This window comes from Mus pahari, chromosome 18, assembly GCF_900095145.1.
Source record: "Mus pahari chromosome 18, PAHARI_EIJ_v1.1, whole genome shotgun sequence".
In the NCBI taxonomy this organism is placed as follows: domain Eukaryota; kingdom Metazoa; phylum Chordata; class Mammalia; order Rodentia; family Muridae; genus Mus; species Mus pahari.
This window is the reverse complement of record NC_034607.1, coordinates 34,420,551-34,442,525: the sequence shown is the minus strand read 5'-3', so window position 1 is coordinate 34,442,525 and position 21,975 is coordinate 34,420,551. Positions and strand designations below refer to the sequence as shown.

The 21,975-nt window shown below is 44.4% G+C and overlaps 1 protein-coding gene across 4 annotated transcripts in view; it reads left to right on the top strand.

The window, feature by feature from the left end:
• The window catches only part of Arhgap28 (Rho GTPase activating protein 28), a 154,194-nt gene extending 145,091 nt beyond the window's left edge, over positions 1-9,103 (top strand). For all 4 annotated transcript variants that reach the window (XM_021217921.2, XM_029531603.1, XM_029531605.1 and 1 more), the window contains exons 15-18: positions 996-1,052; positions 3,381-3,505; positions 5,716-5,780; positions 8,878-9,103. In XM_021217921.2, coding sequence (XP_021073580.1) covers positions 996-1,052; positions 3,381-3,505; positions 5,716-5,780; positions 8,878-8,960 — 330 coding nt within the window. In that variant the 3' untranslated portion in view covers positions 8,961-9,103. The remainder of the gene's footprint in view (positions 1-995; positions 1,053-3,380; positions 3,506-5,715; positions 5,781-8,877) is intronic.
• The last annotated feature ends 12,872 nt before the right edge of the window (positions 9,104-21,975 follow it).

The window sequence follows — 21,975 nt, the reverse complement described above, 5'->3', positions numbered from 1 at the left end:
AGGAGTAGGCTGTTGGTCTTCAGATGTAGGCTCCTCCATGTCTGAGGAACCAGATGTAGGCTGATCTGAGGAACCAGGATGGAGACGTGGAAGTGAAAATGGGCTTTGAGGTCACGGGTGGGTTGCGAGGTGGCAGTCACTGTGAGCTCCATGTTCAGCGTTGGCTTGGTTATACCTGAGACCCTGTCTCCAAACAAAACAAGGGCAACAGTAAAACACCACCCACTCTGCTGGTCTTAGGAGGGCGTGGCCACTCTCCTCCTCTCTCTGCCCACTAGAAGGTGCAGTGGAATCCACCCTTGTGCCTTCCCTGGCTGCACTGTTAGCACCGTGAATAGCGCCTGTGAATATTGGAAATATCCATAAGTCACTGCTATGTTGGTTCTGAACATGTACGGACCCTCTTGATGCTAACTCTTCTCGCCACAGTGCGTAGCCACTCACTGACAGAGCGTTTCTAGTGTGTGAGGAAGGACAGTCCAGCTGATCATGACTTAAAGTATTTCAGGAGAATGCGTGCGGGTGACATGTACCTGTGCCATGTTCTATAAGCTCTGCCTGAGGAGCAGTGGCCGTTGGTGCGTGTGGGCAATGCTCTGACGGCATGCACTCCCCCCACCTCAGGTGACTGCCAGCATTCAGGAAACACTGTGTCTTGTCTTGTTTCAGTAGCTTCAGAAGCGGTAACATGTACCCCATTGTAGTGTGCCTGCCCCCCTGTGCTTTCCTCTCTCTATCCCTCTGCAGATATACAATAGCTTGGTTAGGCCACCCAGATCGGCGAACCCTGGTGGCATTTGATCTTATCTCTTATGATCTGAGTTTCAGTGAATAACCTAGCATCTATGATACTGTTTTCACAATGGAAATCTGTTCAAAGTTGAATTTATAAATGAGGGATTATGCAGTCAAAGTGCATAAGCACTGTATCATTTGATAAATGCTCAAACATTTCCCATGGGGTCAATCTGAAAGATGGAATGTGTTTTCTTCAGGTTTCAAGCCCCAAGACCTCAAAGGTACCGCAAAAATCACCTTCCTCAAGAAGAATGGTAAGATTTTTTTTTTCTGGCTAGTGGTGTGTGTGTGTGTGTGTGTGTGTGTGTGTGTGTGTAAGAGAGAAAGAAATGGGCATGTGAAAGATAGAATGTGTATGTATGTGTGAGAGAGAAACTTGTATGTGAAAGAGACTGTATGTGAGAGAGAATGTGAGTGCATGTGTGTGTGTGTGTGTGTGTGAATGTATGAGTGTGTGTGTGTATGTGTTTGTGTGTGTATGAGGGTGAATGTGGGGGTGTGTGAGTGTGTGTGAGTTTGTGTATGTGAGTGTTTGTGTGAGTGTTTGAGTATATGTGTGTGTGAATGAGTATGTGTGTGTGTGTTTGTGTGTAAGAATGTGTGTGTGAGTATGTGTTTGTGTGAGTGTATGTGGGTGAATGTAGGGGTGTTTGTGTGTGAGTGTGTGTATGTGAGAGTTTGTGTGTGTGAGTGTTTGTGTGTGTCATGCTTAGAAGTGAACATGGGGTGCTGTGTCCACAGAGCAAGCAGGAAGCCTTCTATCACTTCTGTCATTTTTCATCTTTGAGATAGTCTCACCATGTAACCAAGGCTAGCCTTAAACTAACAGCTATCTTGTCTCCATGACCTGAATATGAAGATTATAAGCATGTTCCATCATGCCCAGCCCCCATAGCTATTCTGAGGCCACTCCTACTACATTCTTGTCTGATGTAGGTCTCAATCTGCCCTCCAAGCTTGCTCTTTCTGGCTTGCATCTGAAGCAGTGATACAGGAACTTTAGCTGATGGCTCAGATGAGCAATTACATATCCGATACACAAGGTACCAAGGCATCAAAATTATAAGGGGTGTGAGTTTGTTCTGTTAAGAGGCCAAATAATGTCCGAGTAGCTGATGTTACAGAGATACCCAGGGAGCTCAGGCGAGAAGGCCCTGAGATGGTGGAGTGTTTAAGGAATGTGGCCTTGACTGCAGTAAGCTGGGGCTCTGTCTGAGCTCCCCCAACTCCAGTCCCTCTACATGGCAGGCTACCTTAGTTCTCGGTGGTGATATCAGATAGTAGAAAGAAATATCAGGACTGGCCCAGTGTTACACACTGTGCTTTAGTTTCCTAGGCCCACCATAACTGTACCATAGATGGAATAACCAGGACAGTAGAGATCTATGCTCTTCTGACTTTAGAGTTTAAAATCCAAGTGAAAATGTCAGTCAGTGGGTTTCTTCTGAGCACTGTGAGGGAAAATCTAATCCAGGCTCCACTGCTGGCCTTTGGTGATGCCAGCAGTGCTTGGCTGATGTAGCCTCTGCTGTTGTCTTCCCGTGCTGTTGTCACTGTGTGTCCTCACCATTGCCTTCCCATGGTGCTGGGTGTGTGTCCCCTCACTGTATGTCCTCTGTCTCTTCTCCTCTCCTTAGAGCGCAGGTCTTATCAGGGTAAGATAGTTAGGGTTGGCTACGTCTTTACTAATTACTAATTTACCGACACTCTTTACACCTGCGTCTGTTTCCAAGTAAGGTCGCATTTCCAAGGTTCTGGGGGTTAGAACTTCAATATATTATTTCAAGAGACCAGCTAACATAGTGTTCTAGGGCATACATTGTAGCAACTCATACGCATGTATACTGTGTGTGTGTGTGTGTGTGTGTGTGTGTGTGTGTACATCTTAAAGTGGGGTTTTTAGGACTTTGTTCAATAAAGATAATTGATAGATATCATTTTATATATACATAAAGATACTGATATCATTAGATTTACATATACACACATATATTTAATAAAGATACAGATGCATATATATCATTATATATGTGTGTGTATATTTAAATTAACGCTATCTGTCAGAAGCCACATCTTCTTCCCTATGGTGCCATGCATCTGAGTGATGCCTACATGTGCCTGTGAGTAGAGTCCCAGGTCGGATGTGGTGGTTGACCTTCTGGAAGAGAAGGAAGGGATGCTCCAGTCTGGCTGAGCAGAGCTCATGTGTGCAGGTGCTCCTCATTTGGCTGAGCAGTGCTCACATGTGCAGGTGCTCCTCATTTGGCTGAGCAGTGCTCACGTGTGCAGGTGCTCCTCATTTGGCTGAGCAGAGCTCACGTGTGCAGGTGCTCCTCATTTGGCTGAGCAGTGCTCACGTGTGCAGGTGCTCCTCATTTGGCTGAGCAGTGCTCATGTGTGCAGGTGCTCCTCATTTGGCTGAGCAGTGCTCATGTGTTCAGGTGCTCCTCATTTGGTTGAGCAGTGCTCACGTGTGCAGGTGCTCCTCATTCAGAAAGCTCCCGATTTCCACCTCCCAAGTGCAGTCTTTGAATTGATGTTCACGCTGGTTTGACCGAGTTTTGCTCTTCCCTCAATGACAGTCTGATGTGCCAGAAGGTGTCATAAGGGTCCACGCTCCACTTCTCTCCAAGGTGTCCATGGCCATTCAGCTCAACAGTCAGACCAAAGCCAAAGACATCCTGGCGAAATTTCAGTACGAGAACAGGTAAGGGTGCTGCCTGCAGGCCACGCCTGCGGATGGGTGGAAATCAGATGGCTGCCCACACTCCTGCAGCTGTGGGCTTCTGAACAATTGCAGCTGTTGCCTTGCAAGTTTACAAGTAGATTATGGGGCTTAAGATGTGAGGATGGTTAGACAATAGGATCATCACCAACAGGCCTAGTTTTAGAGGAGTTGGTACTATGGGATTCTTTTATTAAGATTTATTTTGATCTTTTTATTTATGCATGTGTATCTGTCATGTGTGAAGGTACCCCACAGAGGCCCAATTGGATCCCTTGGAGCTTGAGTTACGGGCAGTTGTGAGCCACCTAATACGGGTGCTGGGAATTGAATTCAGTTTACTAGAAGACAGGCAAGCCTTCTTAATGGCTGAGTAACCTCTCCAGCCCCATGATTCTTTTCTTTTCTTAAAAATATGATCAATGAGTTTTATCTTTCATTAGAACCATAAATATGGCAGTTGGTTTTGTCAATATCTCGGTTCCAGAAGTATCATGTACCTCCCTGGACACCATTACCGCGCCTTTTAAAACCTGCAAGCCCTCACCCTCAGCGTCTGAACGGTGCCCACAGCTCTCAGCACGTAGCCCCAGAAGTGCCCATAAACAAAGCATTAGCCGATCTTAAAGGAATGTGTGCTCACATAGAAACAACTGACCCTACAGTTTACAGATGGCAAGAAGCACCTGCTTCAATGTGTAACGTGGGTCCTGGGCGTGGTTGTATTATTTCTAGTGAGATTTCTGTATCTCCTTAAGTGTTTGGAGCAAATTCAGATGAAGTAGCCATATTTGGTGCACATGCCATGTGACTTTGTTCGTATAATCGTTTTTAACTCACATGGGGGTGGAGGTTAGTTAGTGATTATGCTGACACAAAAGCAAGGGTCAGTGTGGCCGGCACCTTGGTGGAGAACAGGGAGGCTCGGCTGACGCTGATCACCCATGATATAGGGCCCCATTGAGTTGGTGGTCTTCCTGCCCATCCTGTGTAACAAGATGGGGGACCCTTATTGCATCATCAAGGGAAAGGCCAGGCTGTGGCAGCTGGTCCACAGGGAGGCGTGCACCTCTGTCTCTTCACATAGGTCAACTTGGAAAATGGTGGTGATCTCGATAATTACAAGGACAGACACCATGACACCCCCCACCACAGAGTAGACAGCATCCTGGGTCCTAAGTCTGTGGCTTGCATTGCTGGAAAAGGAGAGCAGGCAGGCTAAGAGGAGCCCGAACAGTCATGTGACTATTGCTGGCCCAGCCATATATAAGGAACCATACAAAAACTTGAAATCTCATTGCCAGGATGTTGGCATCCGGTAAAATCCTAAGTTGTTTTTTTAAAAAAAAATTACAGAATCCCCAATTAGACCTTTTTGTGGAAAGAAAACACTTTGGTTCAATGAGAGGGCTGAATGGGCTAAAGAGGTTTGCAGCCAAGCTTGATGACCTGAGTTCAATCCCCAGGATACACGTAGTAGAGAGAGAGTTAACCATGAGTTATCCTTTGACTTCCTGTCATGGCCACATGGCACATGCATCCCTTACCCATAGCAAATGTATTTTATAGAGACTGTACTCCTAATAAAGATAAACTAGGATGATCTCGAATCCTCTGAGGAAACTTGAGGAGAATCCATAGCCCCAGCCTCCCACTTCGAACCATCCCTACCTCGGTTGAAAGGTTGTAATCTGAAGTAGATGAAAGGGCTCGCCAGGTAAAAGTACTTCACCACGTCTGACGGCCTGAACTCAGTCAGCAGCACACACAGTCAACTTCATGCGCATGCCTCTGGTACATGTATGTCCACGCTCATAAATACACGTAATATACATAAATAGACACTCAGAGAAGTCAAGGTTAAAGATTGTAAGTTGTAATAAAAAGATGCCTCTACCCAACTGCTATACATTCTTCTATTTAACTGCCTCTATGAATTTGTGTATTCTTGGAGCAAATTTCTGACCAAAAAAAAAAACCACCATAGCATTCAGTGGAGAAAGAATAGCTTTTCAGTAAATGATGCTGTAGCGATTGCTTGCCACTGATTGGCTGCTGCCTCGGCCGCTTTGGATACAGGTTCTTATGGCGGTTGTCCTGTGGGGTGTACAAGATACAATGACCTGTCAGTACTCACTGTGGATGCAGAAAGAGCCCTAAACTGCTACTGTCTTTGTTTTTGTGGTTTTTAGCCATGGTTCATCTGAACACATTAAGATGCAGAACCAAAGGTTATATGAAGTTGGAGGAAATATAGGTAAGGATTGTTCAATAATCTCTATGCCCGTATTCCATGATACGTTGCTATTATCATAGGGTTGAGCTGTTTTGGTCGTTATTCTTTCTTACAGGTTTTCTAGAAGAAAAAAAAATGAGATCAGCAAATGTGATTCCGTGTAAACGTAGTTACATGATTTTTTTTTCTCTGATATTCTCAAAATTGAAATGGGGTAAAGATTTGGGGGCCTTTTCATTGTGACTCTTAAACATCAGAAACTGTCTCTTGCTGGACTCATGAAACAGAACAGAGCTGAGAACTTGCAGAGCGTGTTCCCTGTTGTGGCTCACAGCCCAAGGTCTTGAGGTCATTCTATCTCCCCATGAGCAGGTCAAAAGGTCATTGTGCCTTTGTCTGTGGCTGATGTGGTCTTTGTGTCCTTTCTTATTTGTGGCCAGTGCTGCTCTGCTCTCCTCGGGGATTTCTTTCCCTCCCCAGTCAGGTCCTTGCTCTACCTGTGACTCAGTTTACCCCTTCACCATAACCCTTTCCCTCCCATTAGCATCATATCCACCTAAAATGATTTTCAGAGCACCAAGGAACGTTGGGATTGTGACATGGGCTGCTGAGGGGATACATCCAGTTCTCACGGAACACAGAAAAAAAAAAAACAAACTGACTTCTTTTAAATGGGGAGAAGCGTGGCCTGTGGCAGAGAGGTAGTAAGTCTGCAGTTGTGCCAACACGGCCACCTGCCTCGGGCGCTGTACCACTATGCTAGCAGTCTCACACAAGGGAAGCTTGGAACTCCAGAGGATCGTGAGTTTCAAAACACCTTAGAAAATATGGTGGACCTGTGGCTCAAATACCCACTCAACCCCCCAAATAAGTCATTTCTGGTTTCTGTCCTGATACCTTCAAGTCCACTCCCGGTTCTTTGCTCTACTTCGTCCACTTCACAGCACGCCATCTTCAGCCCGCTGTCTTTCCAACATTTCTTCTTCCAGTCTCTTCTCTCTTAAAACCACTCTACTCAAGCGTCCTCCCCAACTCTTCCCCCAGGTCATGCTCTCGTCCCGGGCACCCAAGAGCTTGCACTGAGACACAGGCACTGCCCCTGTCTAAGTTAACTGCCCAGCTTGAGTGTCCCTGTCTGTAAAACACTTGTCTCCACCTGCTTCTGGGGACAGCATGCGTTTCTGAGCTTCCCTCCTGCGTCTCCTGAGTTTCTCTTCCTTCTCAGCTCTGGTGGGTATAGTCCTTGGAAGTCTAGTTGTGTCCACACAGCTTCCTAAGGTGAACCCAGTTGTCTCAGTAAGTTAAATTCACCTGCCTGCTAGTGCTTCTCTGGCTGGCCTCCTGGTCTACCCTCTGGACACTGCCCCTGTACAGCCACGCCCCCTGCTCACTGCTTGGGCATCTCCCATTGGCTGGGACGTTCTGGCTCACTCCCATTGGCTGACTTCTCCCAGCCCTCTCCTATGCTTCTCCATGCTTTTGCTGATACACCACCTGTCTTCCTGGACCAAAAACCTCCTCGCTTTGTTTCCCTCTGATAATCCCGTCACCAAGACTTAACTGTATATTTCATAAATACCTTACTGTCTGCGCGCCCTCAGAAGTCTTGAGACATTGAACAGCGCTAGTTACGTTACTTCCACAGAAAGCAACAAAATGTCCATTCTTTTTCTCTCTCCCTTTTTAACAATAATGTTTTATTTTTGAGATTGTAATTATGTTTCCTCTTCCTTTCCTTCCCTCCAAACCCTTCCGAACCTCTCCTTGCTCTCTTTCAAACTGAAAGACCCATGTCCTCTTTCTCACTAATGATTATCGCATGCACAGATGTATATTCAGGTATATACCTGAATATAACATACTGAGTGCATTATGTCATTTGTATGTGTATTCTCAGGACAGAGCATTTGGCGTTGGTTATCCAATCTGTATGATCTCCCCTTCTCTCAACCTCGGCTTTCCCTAGTTGCCTGCAATGGCGTAGGGTTGGGCCCATGGACTTTACGTATCTGTTTTGTTGTCTTTGTTCTGGTCACATCCAGGCAATCATGTAGGTGAGACTCTATGGCTATAACTTCCAACCTTACCAGGAGATACCACTTCCTGGCAAACTCCATGATCCCCTGGCTCTTACAATCTGCCTGTGCCCTCTCTTCCACAGCGCTCCCTGAAGTTTAGGTGCTGGAGGTGTTTGGTGGGTGTATCCTCCGGGGCTGACATCTACCACTCTGCATTTTAATTGGCTGTGGTTTTCCGTAATTGTGCTCATCTGTTGCAAAGAGAAATTTCCTCCATGGGGTGTGAGAACTGCACTTACCTGTGGGCGGGGGACAATTCTTGAACTGAGTTAGGGATGGGGCTGGTTTAGTAAAGTGGTGGTTGTAGTTTCTCCTCCGAGATACATGACTTTGCTAGTTCTGGGAAACTGGCGAGGTTCCCAGGACCAGGAATGATTTGCCTCTTACTGAGCAAATCTTAAATCTGATTAGCGAGCCGGTGGTTACCGCCAAGACACATATGCCCCTACTATACCCGTAGGATTATCACCCCGTGCTAGCTGTCCTTATCAGTCATCGGTGGTGGTTAAACGTGTCGCTGTTTGTGTTCCAATGCTATTTTGTATTTTAATAACCATGGCTTCCCATTCCTTTCCCCAGTCTCTCTGCTGCTGTACGTCTTCCTCTTTGCACCTCTAATTCAGGGGTTTGGTGTTTTGTTTTGTTTTGTTTTGTTATTCATGATGACATACATTTCTGGTTTGTTCCTTTTCTGTGTTTTAATTTATATATATATATATATATATATATATATATATATATATATATATATTTATTATTGTGTGTGTGCATACAAGTGGCTTTATTTTAGATTACAAGCTGCNATATATATATATTTCTTGCTTATTTTGTCTAGATTCATTGCTTTATTTTAGATTACAAGCTGCACCATCACACCAGGCTTGCCTCTCTCTCTCTCTCTCTCTCTCTCTCTCTCTCTCTCTCTCTCTGTTTTTCTTTCTTTCTTAGGTTAATTCTGGGGATAGAGCTTATGTTATGTCCTGCTCACAAGACAACCACATTATTGACTTGAGCTTTTTTTTATCTTCTCTTTCTTTTAGGACAACATTGTTTAGATCCTGATGCATATATATTGGATGTGTATCATATAAACCCTCACGCAGAATGGGTCATCAAGCCCTAGACAAATATTAAAACATGCCCAGGATGGTTCCTGCCCTGTATTATATGCAAGAAGATCCTGCATTTGTGGGAAAAAGAAAAAACAAAAACAAAAAACAAAACAAACAAAAAAAACCCACTACCCTGAAGTATTTGCTCCTGTAATCCTGGTCCTCCTGGAGAGGCAGTGTGGTCAGCTCTGTCAATAATTAACTACAGAGGGGGAGCTGGTTTTACACTGAGCTCAGTCTCTTATCACAGTTGCCCATAAGACTGTGGGACCCAAAGGAAAGGCCAGCGTTGCTCATTGAGAAGCGCTGTCGCAGAAATCGACGTGGCCCTTTGGCTGGGAAGAGGCTGCACTTCTGATGTGAAACATACAATATTTATGCTCTGACTTGCTCCTGGGTTGGAGGAGGAGGGCCATCAGTCTAAAGATCGCTGTGGACCACATCGCTCTGTGCGGCACACTCTGAGGACTTGCTCACACCATGGTGCGAAGGAGCTTTCCCCAGGCCCTGAGTACTCCATGGTCCGTGGACACGGATTGTCATTGCCAAGCCCTGTTTGGCAAAGGGCATCTTGTGCGCATCCAGAGCTTCCCCGTGGCCCACAGCCATGGTGTCTTCCGTTTCTCCTCTCAGTTTTGGTGCTTAGTGAATAAATTGCCTTTCTCAAGTCACCATGGATTTCCTTTACAGATCAAACACTTTTTTTTTTAACATTTCACAACAATAGTCACGTCCGCAGCCCCAAACCGAAAGACACAGAAGTGCGTTCATCCGTAAGTGCTGAAAAGTGCCACAAGACTGAGGATTTGCGAGTTGTAAAAGTTCATCGTGCTCTTTGATCGTTAACCAGAGATGTGGCCAAGCATTGCGGATTGGCACTGGGCTTGTGGAAGCTGGAGGCAGCTTCACTGTCCACATCTTGTGCAACCATTGCCTAGATGTGCAGTGGGAGACATCCAGTCCTTGTGGTTCTAATGGGAACAATCGAAAATGTCCCGAGGGACAGGAGAGCTCTGCCTTTCATCTCAGAGACTGTGGTTAGAGTCCTCATTCATCCGGGACCCCATGCCTCACCTTGGACGCCTCGTGTGACTGGCTGTCAGTTCGAGCAAAGCTGAATTATGGATGCAGAAGGACTATTCATTCCCTTACCTGTGTAGCCCGTAACTGCATGGGCAAAAGAGATCCCCCTGTGCTGTGTCATCCTCATACTGAAACACAACCTCCTTCACTCCCACAGTCAGATCATCTTATTGTGGAAGAAGCCAGGCACTCTTGACATCCAAGGGGCAGATCATTCTCTTTCTGACCTTCAGGAGTTTGCTGCACTTTTCTAGTAATAACCCCCCCCCAAAAAAAAATCAGTTTGTTTGACCTATTTATGAATTTCGATTTTCTCCCGCTTAAGAACCCACTAGCAACCAAACATGTACTGTGGGGGGGGGGGGTTCTGTGTGTCCCAGTGCTTGATCGGTTTCTAGGCTGCCCAGTGGGCCAGTGAGTGTTTTCAACAAGTACATCATTATCTTGCCGTGCAAACAGTGAGTGAGGGAAGCACGGGAAGCCATCCTTCTAGAGCGATGCTATGCTTCCATAAATGCTTGGGGTTATTCCTGTGTTCCGTTGCCTTAGGGTCGTCCAGTTCTGTTATATTTATATAGAAGATGCACTCTTTTTCAAGAGTTTCCATTCCGTTTGGCTGGAAATACAGTATAGAACCTATGCACCAGCTTTAGCCACAAGTCTTGAGGAGTGGCCCGGTAGATGGCAGGTAGCGCCACACGAGGCTCAACATTTCCTGCCCACTTCCTGTGTCGCTTCAGGTGAAAAGCCTTAGCAGTAAGTTGAAATAAATCATTTAAGTCTGTCCAGGACGGCGACCACTTTCAAGTAACTGTGTCACGTGACAGATAATGCCCATATCCAGGTCAGTGTCAGTGATGCCTTTTTGTTCGTGGTCACACAGTTCGATGACATGCAAACTAGTGATCATGTGGTTGAGGAAAGGATAAAATTTCAATTATATCTAAAATGCCTGTCACCTGAGTGTCAAGAGAACTCTGGCCTTTTTAAGAGTTGTTTTTCAAAAAGCTAAGTAGCCAGACGGTTACAGTGGATTTCCCCAGAAAAGAAAGGCCAAATACATGGGTGGGAAAAGACATCGTTTCTAGCATCTTACTTGTACCATAAAGTGCTCTTGATACACAAGTAGCTAAATAAATAATGCCATTCAGGAAAGTATTAAAGGAAATGACTTGTGGGACACACAGTCAGGAAGACTCCTACAACTGCCTTGGTTCCCCCACCTTTCTTCCTGAGAGTTCAGCTGGGACATGAATTCTACTAGCCAGCGCTTGGACGAACTGGAATAGCGATTCCTTACAATGTATGTGTGCAGTATAAACTACCTCACCAGCCTTTCTTGAGGAAAAGCATCAAGTGGACTTTAACTTTCGTTTGTTTGTTTGTCCGACTCTAGTCACTGCAGTTAGCTTTCAGTGTGTGTTATGATCATACGTCATTCATGCTGTCAATGAGTTCTCGTGTACGTAAGCATGGAAGCAAACATACCACGAAACTGTGCCCTGCCGTGTGCTCTGAGCGAGTCTGTGTGTGTGTCCGACAAGCTGCTCCTGTTTCTAACCATGCAGGGACACAAGTTGCTGGGAATTGGGGTTCATCCTTTCTGGCAGTGTTTCCCACTGCTGTCCATGGATTTCATTTGACTGAAAACGGAGGAGACAAAGATCTCTCTCTCTCTCTCTCTCTCTCTCTCTCTCTCTCTCTCTCTCGCAAGTGTGTTTTAACTCTTTCATGTGTACGTCTGACTTGCCTGGAAAGACTGCGTATGAGGGGATTGAATCCTCTTGACAGGCATTTTCAACTATTTTCCATAAATATGCCACTTAATAAAAAGTAATATGACATGAGATTAAAGTGTTTTTTTCAAATGCATTACCATTTTACACACTTAAATCTCATTTGAAAATACCATCTTCTAGGCATATCCTATCTTTGTAATTTATTTAGGAAAAAAAAAAAAAACAGACATCAGTGGAAATGCCAGTATTGTGTGTTTTTTCCTCAAGGTAAGAATACTGAGTCTTTGTTCCATCAGTTCTTATTAAATAGGATGTGGGCACTGACTTTTATCCATAAAAGTAAAAGAGACAAAACTAAAATTACTCTTATCAAACTAATTATATCTGCCTGCATAGTGGTTTTGGAAGAAGAATGGGAGGTTTAAACATGAGAGGCTTGTGTCAGACGCTAGCCCTGTCACAGCACAGGGCATTCATAAAAGCTCCTAGTCACTGTGTAGAGAAGGATGAGTGGGGTGGGAGATCATGGGTCTAGCACCAGCTATTTCAAAGCTTTGCTTGGGCTAGCTCTTGCCTTGGCAGGATTTTAGTCATGTATAATAGAGACATCTTTTGCATATGTATGAATTTTTTCATAAATACAGAAAATATTTTGATAAAGTTTAGTTAACGTCCCTTTTTTGAAAAAAATCCTACATGTTGAACTACATGTCCTATGCAAAAGGCAAAAGCAATCAAAGTGAAAAGGAGGAGAGCTGGGCTCAACAAGTAAAGTACATGCTGGGCACACATGTGGGCCTGAGTCTAGATTCCCAGCAACAACATGGAAAGCTGCAAAGTATCACACACACACACATACACATATGCACATGTACACACCAGACAGCACCACACACATGCACATGTACATACCAGACACCACCACACACACATGAATATGTACATATATGCAGCAAGCAACATCACACAGACATGCACATGTACACACCAGACAGCACCACACACGTGCACATGTACATACCAGACACCACCACACACACATGAATATGTACATATATGCAGCAAGCAACACCACACAGACATGCACATGTACACACCAGACAGCACTATACATACAATGCACATGTACACACCAGACAGCACCACACATACAATGCACGTGTACACACCAGACACTACCACACACATCCACATGTACACACCAGACAGCACCACACACACAGTGCACATGGACACACCAGACACCACCACACACACATGCACATGTACATATCAGACACTACCACACACACATGCATATGCACATATACACAGCAAACAGCACCACACACACAGTGCACATGTACACACCAGAGAGCACTACCCGGGCATGTGCACACATATACACCAGATGTCATAGAGCGTGAAGGTTAGGAAGGTAAAGGTGTGGGATGTCAGTAGAAACACACACGTTCCTGCCTAGCACAAGTGAAGCCCTGGGCTCAGTCTTCAGTAAAAGGGAAATGGCTTAATTCGCAATGTATTTGTTTATATTATTGATAAAGGAAATCATCATACATCATTCTAATAATTCAGCAGTCATGGCATATTGATCATTATATGAGATCAATTTTTATATTTGCAGAAAGCACATAGACAATACATTTTAAAAACTTCCTTTTGACGATAGCATGAAACAATAAAATACTTTTAAATAGTTTTAGCATAATATATTTCAAAGCTATTTCTTTTGGGAGTTAAAATACAAAATACATGTAGATTGTGCCATATTTGGGGATGAAAGACAAATGGCAAGATATCAATTACTCATGACAACATCTATAAATTCCATACAATACTAATTGTAGTATTAGTAGGATTCCTGGTAGAAACTGACAAACTAATTACAAAATTTATGCATTGATGCAAAATATCTAGAATATATCATCTTACCAAATGAAAAGAGAAGGACACCTGACTTTCATTGTCTGGCTCTAAGGCTCACTCAGCCATCTCAAGGAGCCTTGGGGGACCCCAAGAGCATCTTGCTTCTCCCTGGAGGCCTTCAGAGGGCTGTGGTGGGGCAAGAACAACCAGTTTGGAACATTGTCCCACCAGTCCTCTGCCTGAGGCACATCCAGCAGAATTGGGTGCCCTGACCTCCATTGTCTGGCCCAGGGCTCTCCCTGCCTTCCTGAGAAGCCCTGCTGGTGTTAGGATCATCCAACCAACACCAGAGAAAAGCAGATGCCCTAAAGGCTAGCACAGGAACACAAGCACCAAGAGCCAGGGCGACAGGCCACCACTAGAGCCCAGCCATCCTGCTACAGCAAGGCCTGGATACTCTTAACAAAACTGAAGCACAAGGAGATGATCTTATATCCAGTCTGGGATAGATGATAGAAACCTCTAAAGAGGAAATGAATAAGTATAAAGAAACACAGGAAAATACAATCATACAGATGAAGAATATGAATAAAACTGTCCAAGAAGTGAAAAATGGAAATAGAATCAATTAAAAAAAAAAAAAACAAACAAACCACAAACTGAAGCAGTCTTGGAGATGAAGACCTAAGGAAGACAACAGGATCTACAGGGGACAGAAGAGAGGCTCTCAGGTGTAGAAGATATGACAGAAGAAATCAATACACTGGTCAAAGAAAATGCAAAATCTAAAAAGGTTGTAACATAAAACATGCAGGAAATTTGATACACTATGAAAAGACTAAGCCTGCAAAGAATAGGAATAGAAGAAGATTCCCAGCTCAAAGGCCCAGAAAACATTTTAACAAAATCATAGAAGCAAAATTTCCTAACCTAAAGAAAGAGATGCCTATAGAACACACAAGAAGTATTCAGAACACCAGAAAAGAAAATCCTATCAAACACTAGATGTTCAGAACAAAGAATATTAAAAACTGCAAGGGGAAAAGACCAAGTAATATATACAAAGGCAGACCTATCAGAATTAAAAGAATATACCTCCTTTTCAGCACCTCACCGAACCTTCTCCAAAACTGACCATATATAATCAGCCACAAAGCAAGCCTTAAGGAATACAAGAAGACTCAAATAACTCACTGCATCTTATCATATCGCCATGGATTAAAGCTGGACTTCAACAGCAACAGAAACAACAGAAAGCCTATAAGCTCACGGAAGCTGAAGGGCTCCCTACTCAGTGGCCACTGGGTCAAAGAAGAAATAAAGAGATTACAGACTTTCCACAATTCAATGAAAGTGAAGGTACAACATACCTAACCTTGGAGGACACAGCGAAAGCAGTGCTAAGAGGAAAGTTCACAGCACTGAGTGCCTTCATAAAGAAACTGGAGAGATCTCATGCTAGCAACTTAACAGCACACTGAAAGCTGGAGAACAAGAGGAAGCAAACACACCCAAGAGGAGTAGATGGCAGGAAATAATCAAACACAGGGCTGAAATCAATCAATTAGAAACAAAGAGAAAAAAAAAATCAACCAACCCAAGAGCTGGTTCTTTGAAAAAAAAAATCAAGATAAACAAACGGGGGGTTGGGGCACTTGCCTAGCAAATGCAAGGCCCTGGGTTCGGTCCTCAGCTCTGGGAAAACAAAAAACAAAACAAAACAAAACAGAGAGACAATATCCAAATTAACACAACTGGAACTGAAAGGGGGACAACATAACAAATGCTGAGGAAATCCAAATAATCATTGGGTCTAATTTCAAAAGCCTAGACTCCACAAAATTGGAAAATCTAAATGAAATGGATGACTTTCTTGATAGATTCCACTTACTAAAGTTAAAACAAGATGAGGCAAACAAACTAAATCGTTCAATTATTGTTAAAGAAATGGAAACAGTTATTAAAAGTTTCCCAATCAAAAATAGGTGAGGGCCAGATGGTTTTAGCAGGGAATTCTACCCAAGTCTCAAAGAAGAGCTAATACAAAAATTCTCAAACTACCCCACAAAATAGATACGGAAGGAACATTGCTAAACTCATTCTATGAGGTCACAGTCACCCTGATAACTAAACCATACAAAAACTCAACAAAGACAGAGAATTCCAGAGAAATTTCCATTATGAACATTGATGCAAAAATACTTGCTAATGGAAATCAAGAACACATCAAAAACATCATTCACCATGATCAAGTAGGCTTCATCCCAGGGATACAAGGATGGTTCAAGATATGGAAATCTATCAACCTGTCCACCACATCGACAAACTGAAAGAAAAAAAAACACACATGATCATCTCATTCAATGCTGAAAAGCCTTTAACAAATCCAGCATCCCTTCTTGTTAAAAGTCTTGAATTGATACAAGGCACATAACTAAACACAATAAAGGCAATGTTCAGCAAGTCAATAGCCAACATCCAATTAAATTGAGAGAAACAGAGCAATTCCACTAAGATCAGGGACAAGACAAGGCTTGTGAGGCAAAGCAACATTGAACATTGTGCTGACAGTACCATACAACTCAGTTTGAAACTACAGTACAGAACCCAATTTAAAACAACAAAATGATACATGGTACTGTCACAAAAGCAGATACATGGAGCTGTGAGGTGCGGTAGAGGACCCAGAAATAAACCCACACAGTAACAGCTCCCCGAGTTCCAACAGAGGAGACAAAGATGGAGAAAAGATAGCTTTCCAACAAAGTGTGACGAAGACTGGATCTCCACCTGCAGAGAAATGATCTGTCCTCGTGTCTCATTCTGATTAAAAACAAAAAAAACAAAACAAAACAAAACAAAAATAACCCCAATCAACTAAAAAATTGAGCAACAACCTTAGTGTATGGCATGAGAATGTGAAAATACTGGAGATGATCAGGGGATCTTTAAATGGAGGCAGACAGGCAGTTTCTGAAGAGAACTGCAGTAGCTCAGAAAGCCAGTCACCGATAAGGGGGGAGGCATCAAATCAAAAGGTTCCCACGATGCAGAACAGCAGGCTGAAGAGACAGTCGACAGAGTGGCAGAAGACCTTTGCTGTGTAGTCTCCTGACAGGATTGGTCTGTAACATGTAAAGATTATTAAAAAAAAAAAACAAAAAACAAAAACAAAACAAACAAACAAAAAAAACCTAAGCAAACATTTCCATGAAGGACAGGGCAAGACAGGGCAAAGGAATGGAGCAGACACCGTTCAATGACCAAGTGTATACAGTCAGTGTATCCGTGACTCTACTATAATTGTGATAAAGCATCATTGCCGAGACAACTTTTAAGTGTTATTTGGAGGTGTGGTTCCAGAGGGGTAGAGTCCATGATGGCAGAACAAAGGCACGGTGACAGGAACGGTGAGAGCTTTCGAGTCAAACCAGGAACAGGACGCAGAGCAAGGAGCCAGCAGGGATCTGTTGGAATCTCAGTGCTCCTACCCCTGGGACTCAACTCCTCCAAGAAGGCTGTACCTCCTAATCCTCCCCAACACATCTACCAATTGGAGGCCACATGTTCAAACATATGAACCATGGGGGCCATTCTTATTCAAACCACCATAGCCAATCCACTAAGAAAATGCTCACCGGCTGTATTCACTGGGAAAATGCAAATAAACAAGTGTACTTGGGCTGGCAAGGTTTTTTTTTTTTTCAGTGCCTTTTAAAAGTTTCCTGATAGATGTGATAGAAGTTTAAACAGAACTCTTTACTCTTATTTCATTCCTGGTTGACACTGAATGTTTAAATTCATGTACATTCATGTATATGTATACTGTGTGATTATCAATCCAGGATAACATTTTTTTTCAGTTTTTCTTCTCTTATATTTTTGTTTTTTCTTTTTTTTATTAGATATTTTCTTTATTTACATTTCAAATGTTATCCCCTTTCCTAGTTTCCCCTCTGAAAACACTCTATCCCCTACCCCTTCCCCCTGTTCCCCAACCCACCTACTCCTGCTTCCTGTCCCTGGCATTCCCCTACACTGGGGCATAGAACCTTCACAGGACCAAAGGCCTCTCCTCCCATTGACGACTGACTAGGCCATTCTCTGCTGCATATGCAGCTAGAGACATGAGTCCCACCATGTGTTTTCTTTGATTGGTGGTTTAGTCCCACGGAGCTCTGGGGGTACTGGTTAGTTCATATTGTTATTACTCCTATGGGGCTGCAAACCCCTTCAGCTCCTTGGGCCAGGATAACATTTTTATCACACTAAACAGGAATTTCTTTGGCAGAAAAATCCTGTCTCAAAAAAAAAAAAAAAAAAAAAAAAAAAAAAATTTCTTTGGGTTAAAGACATTCAAGACCAATTCTAGCTATTTTGAAATCTGCATCATTAACTTAATCCCTCCTAATTTTAACTTGGTACCTATAGACCAACCCCCATCACTCTTTCTCCCTAGTCTTCCACGACTCTGCTCTAGGGTTCTGAGGCCAGCAGTTGAGATCCCTTGCTTTGGACCTACATCAGCTTTTACATATTCAATAGCGGTTTCCAGTTTGAACGATGTTGTGCTTCCCAGCATCCGTCACGAGAGGGCAGCAGAGGATGTGAGTTGGGGAAAGCGGTCTTGCTGTTAAGAATTCTCCAGCAGAGGGTATAAAGGACTCTCCAGATCTCCCTCCAACTTGTGAGACTGCGGCTTCAGCTAAGGGCCTCTAAGGCCTTTACCTGGCCCACTTGGCAGAATCCCAGATACAGTTGGAGGCAGCAGCGGCTTTTCCCACACTTCTTTGCTGCAGCGCATGCCCACTCTTGCCCAGGACAGGGCATGGGCACAGTTCAAAAAAGAAGTTAGGGCAGTGAAAAGTCCTGGGCCCAGGGAAGTCAGAGCTGACCAGCGAGAGGCCCGGAGTTCCAAAACTCAGATTGGCCAGGTTTGCAAAGCTCCACAGCTAACATGGGAGGCTGGGTAAGCGGAAGTGACTCAGGCAACAGCACCTCATCCTGGCTCCATTTTGTGTTTGCTTGCTCAACGACCTCGTCTGGAACCCAGCGCGCTTACCGTGGTAACACATCCGAGACTGTCCACATCCCTGACCACGATCCAGATGTATTAACCAAAATAATCGTTTATATAAACCAAACATAAGAATAACTGGAAAGGTGTAAATCCAAATTGTCACGTTGTGTGCAGGAAATTATGTTCTACCAAAAGTAGATGATGTGAAGTTACTCTGACCCTTGTCTAAGGCTGATAAAAATTGTGGTCTTTTGCCTTTAAAAGCACTGTATCCCCAACCTTCGGCACCAAGAGTCTCTTTGGGTGCTAGCCAAAACAAAGGTCTGTAACTTGGATGTAAATGCGTGGTGGCCTGTAACTCTCTCGACTATGCTATTACAAAGTGATGATCAGGCCAGTGCTCACTCAGGGTGGGGCATCCAAGGAGAATGCAGTCAAGGAGAGGATCAGCCAGAAACTGCTGATCTTTACGTAGTGACCCTCAGCTCAAGCATCCCCCATCTGCCAAAGAACACTGGGGGTGCAACCTGCAGACCTCAAGACCTGCTCACAGGAGAAAACTTGTGAACCATCTTATAACTTAGATCTTGCTCCATCATCGGACACACCCCACTGGGAGAAAGCCCAGCATTTTATAATATGCCGCATTCAACAAATATACACCCAAATTTATACAGCATTCAATAAACATGCACCCAAATTGGGGAATGAAGTGTTTTATCGGTGTTCCACACATGAGTGTGAAAAACGAGTTACAGGAGTCGAGGGAGGGATGGCATTGGGAACCACCCCAGTATGGGTGGGGTTCACTGAAGCTGCAACTCTGCAGCTTTCTGTATGGCTTGCAGGAACTCCAGGCCAGGGTCTCTTCCTATGGGTGGCCTCAGCCTTGTCTAAGCTTGAGGAAGGGGGACTTCATGCATCTGCTAAATTTCAGGAACTTCCTGGGACCTATGAACTACTTCCTGGGTCAAAACTGTTTCACATCAGACCATCCTGAGTCTCAGTGAACATATGAAGGAGACTTCCACACAACAGAATAAAGAGATGAGGATCCACAGACTGTCATGAAGGATGATATATTTGTGAGGATGATATATTTCATGGGCATGGCCATGTAAACCTGTGACGCTAGAGATGGGGGTACACAGATAAGTGGACGGCCACAGCTCATTGGCCAGCTGAACTAGCTGGTCAGTGAGCCCCAGGTTCAGTACCAGAGACCTGGTCACAGGAGATGGAAGACTGCTTATGTGCACCCAGGGCACATCTACATGTGGGCATGCGTGCACAGACACACAGAGAAGTACTTCCTGGGAAAAATGGCCTTGTGAGTTGTGACAGCTACTGAAGATGTTGCATCTTTCTGAACTCCTTCAGTGTCCCAGACAGTCCTCAATTTCTCCAGCTGAAGATTTCAGACATTGTTCAAAAGGGAAGCATGACGCCGTGACAGTGTTTTATCAGTGTGTATTATGACACTCGAGATTCCCAGCATCATACTAGAGGTGTCACTAGCAGTGAAACGAGGAATGTAGTTAATAAGATTGTATTTCCCCTGATACAATCTGTTAAGACATTTGATTTAAAACAAAACAAAACAAAACAGATAACATACATCAGCTTTCTCTGGGGATTCGAGTGATTCTGTCACCATGACCAATATCCCTTAAACGTCTCTAAATGTATCTAGAACCATACCATCAACATAATCTAAGAAGGAGCTCACAGGTGCCACAGAAATCATTTAAGATGGGAATAACACTTGAAGCAAGAGAAACATGCTAGTGTGGTGTAACCCGAAGAATAGTCTAATAGAATAGTTAGGCACGTGGGAGAACAGAAAGTTCTCATTTCACTCGATGGCTGGAGGGGAACATCTCACTTGTGCCATGAATACAATTCTCAAGCTCGCTTCCCAGCTGGGGAATAGCACTGGAGAGATGTCATCAGGACCTCACGCCACCTTTAAAAGACAGAGAAGTCATAGGCTGCTCCTGTCCAATGGAGCCTCAGTTCAATCCAGGGGGAGATCAGGTTAAAAAATCGGATGGGGTTGAGCCATGCTGGGCTTCACTCTTCAGGGGGGCACATTCTGTGAAGGTGCTTCTCTGAGAACAGAACAGCAGAAAATCAATGTAAGGAGAAATGCAGACATTCAGCCTGCCTTCTACACCCTTCCTTAGGTAAGGTGGCTTCAACTTTTTCAAAGGCCACCACTGCTGAGAGGGCGATAGCCATGCCAGCACACAGTGTCCTCTGTGGTCTGTAAAAAATACAAGGGACCCCAGGGCTCACCGGATCGGAAGGTGGTGGGTGGGTTCAGAAGCAGCTCAGTTTCTTCTGCGAAATCCATGACTTCTGTACTCTGGCACGCCAAGAGCTCTCTAAGGGGCGCTGTGGACTTCTCCTCAGAGGATATGTCGTGGCAGACCCTGTAGGTGTCGAGGGAAATGTTCTGCCAGTGTTGAAGATGGAAATGATTTCAAAAATGAAGTAGCAGGAACAGACACAGCAGGAAACAAACGTTCTGATAAGCTACATTCCCGGGAGTCTCTACCTTCTGCTACGCCCTGCTCACCAAGGATGCTACAATAGAAATGCATTTTCCAGAGACAGAAATCCTAGCTAAGGCTTTCTAAAACACTGACTGTTTGAGGAAATTGGGTCCGTGACCCAGTTTCCAGTCTGCTGGGATAAACACCACAGCCAAAAAACAAAAAACAAAAAAACAAAAAAACCAACAACAACCTGAGGAGGAAAGGTTTTATCTGACTTACAAGTTAGGATCCACCATCAACAGAGGCCAGGGAATTCAAGTTGGGCAGGAAACAAAAAGCAGGAACTGAAGCCAAGACCATGGAGGAGTGCTGATTACTAGCTTCCTCTCCATGGCTCCCGCAGCCTGCTTCCTCATACAACCCAGGGCCACTGCCCCAGGGACGACAGTGAGCCCAGGCCTTTCCACACCCATCTTCAATCATGAAAACGCCTGGCAGACATGCCCACAGACCAGTCGGTGGACACAGTTCTTCAGTTGAAGTCCCAACTTCCCAGGCTGCTCTGGTTTGTGTCAAGCTGTCAAATGCTAACCGACCGGTCCATCTCTCCTGGAGAAAGTCTACAAACCCTCTCACTTCCGCTTGAAAGCTTTTTGCCCATTTATGCTATCCGAGATTCATCACCGGGTATAGGGGACAAGGACCACAGCATGAAGTCAGACAAATCTACATGCGGAGGGAGACCATCAAGCCACTCAGCAGAACCTGATCTCCATGCACTGGAAAACAAGCTCCACCACACACACACACACACACA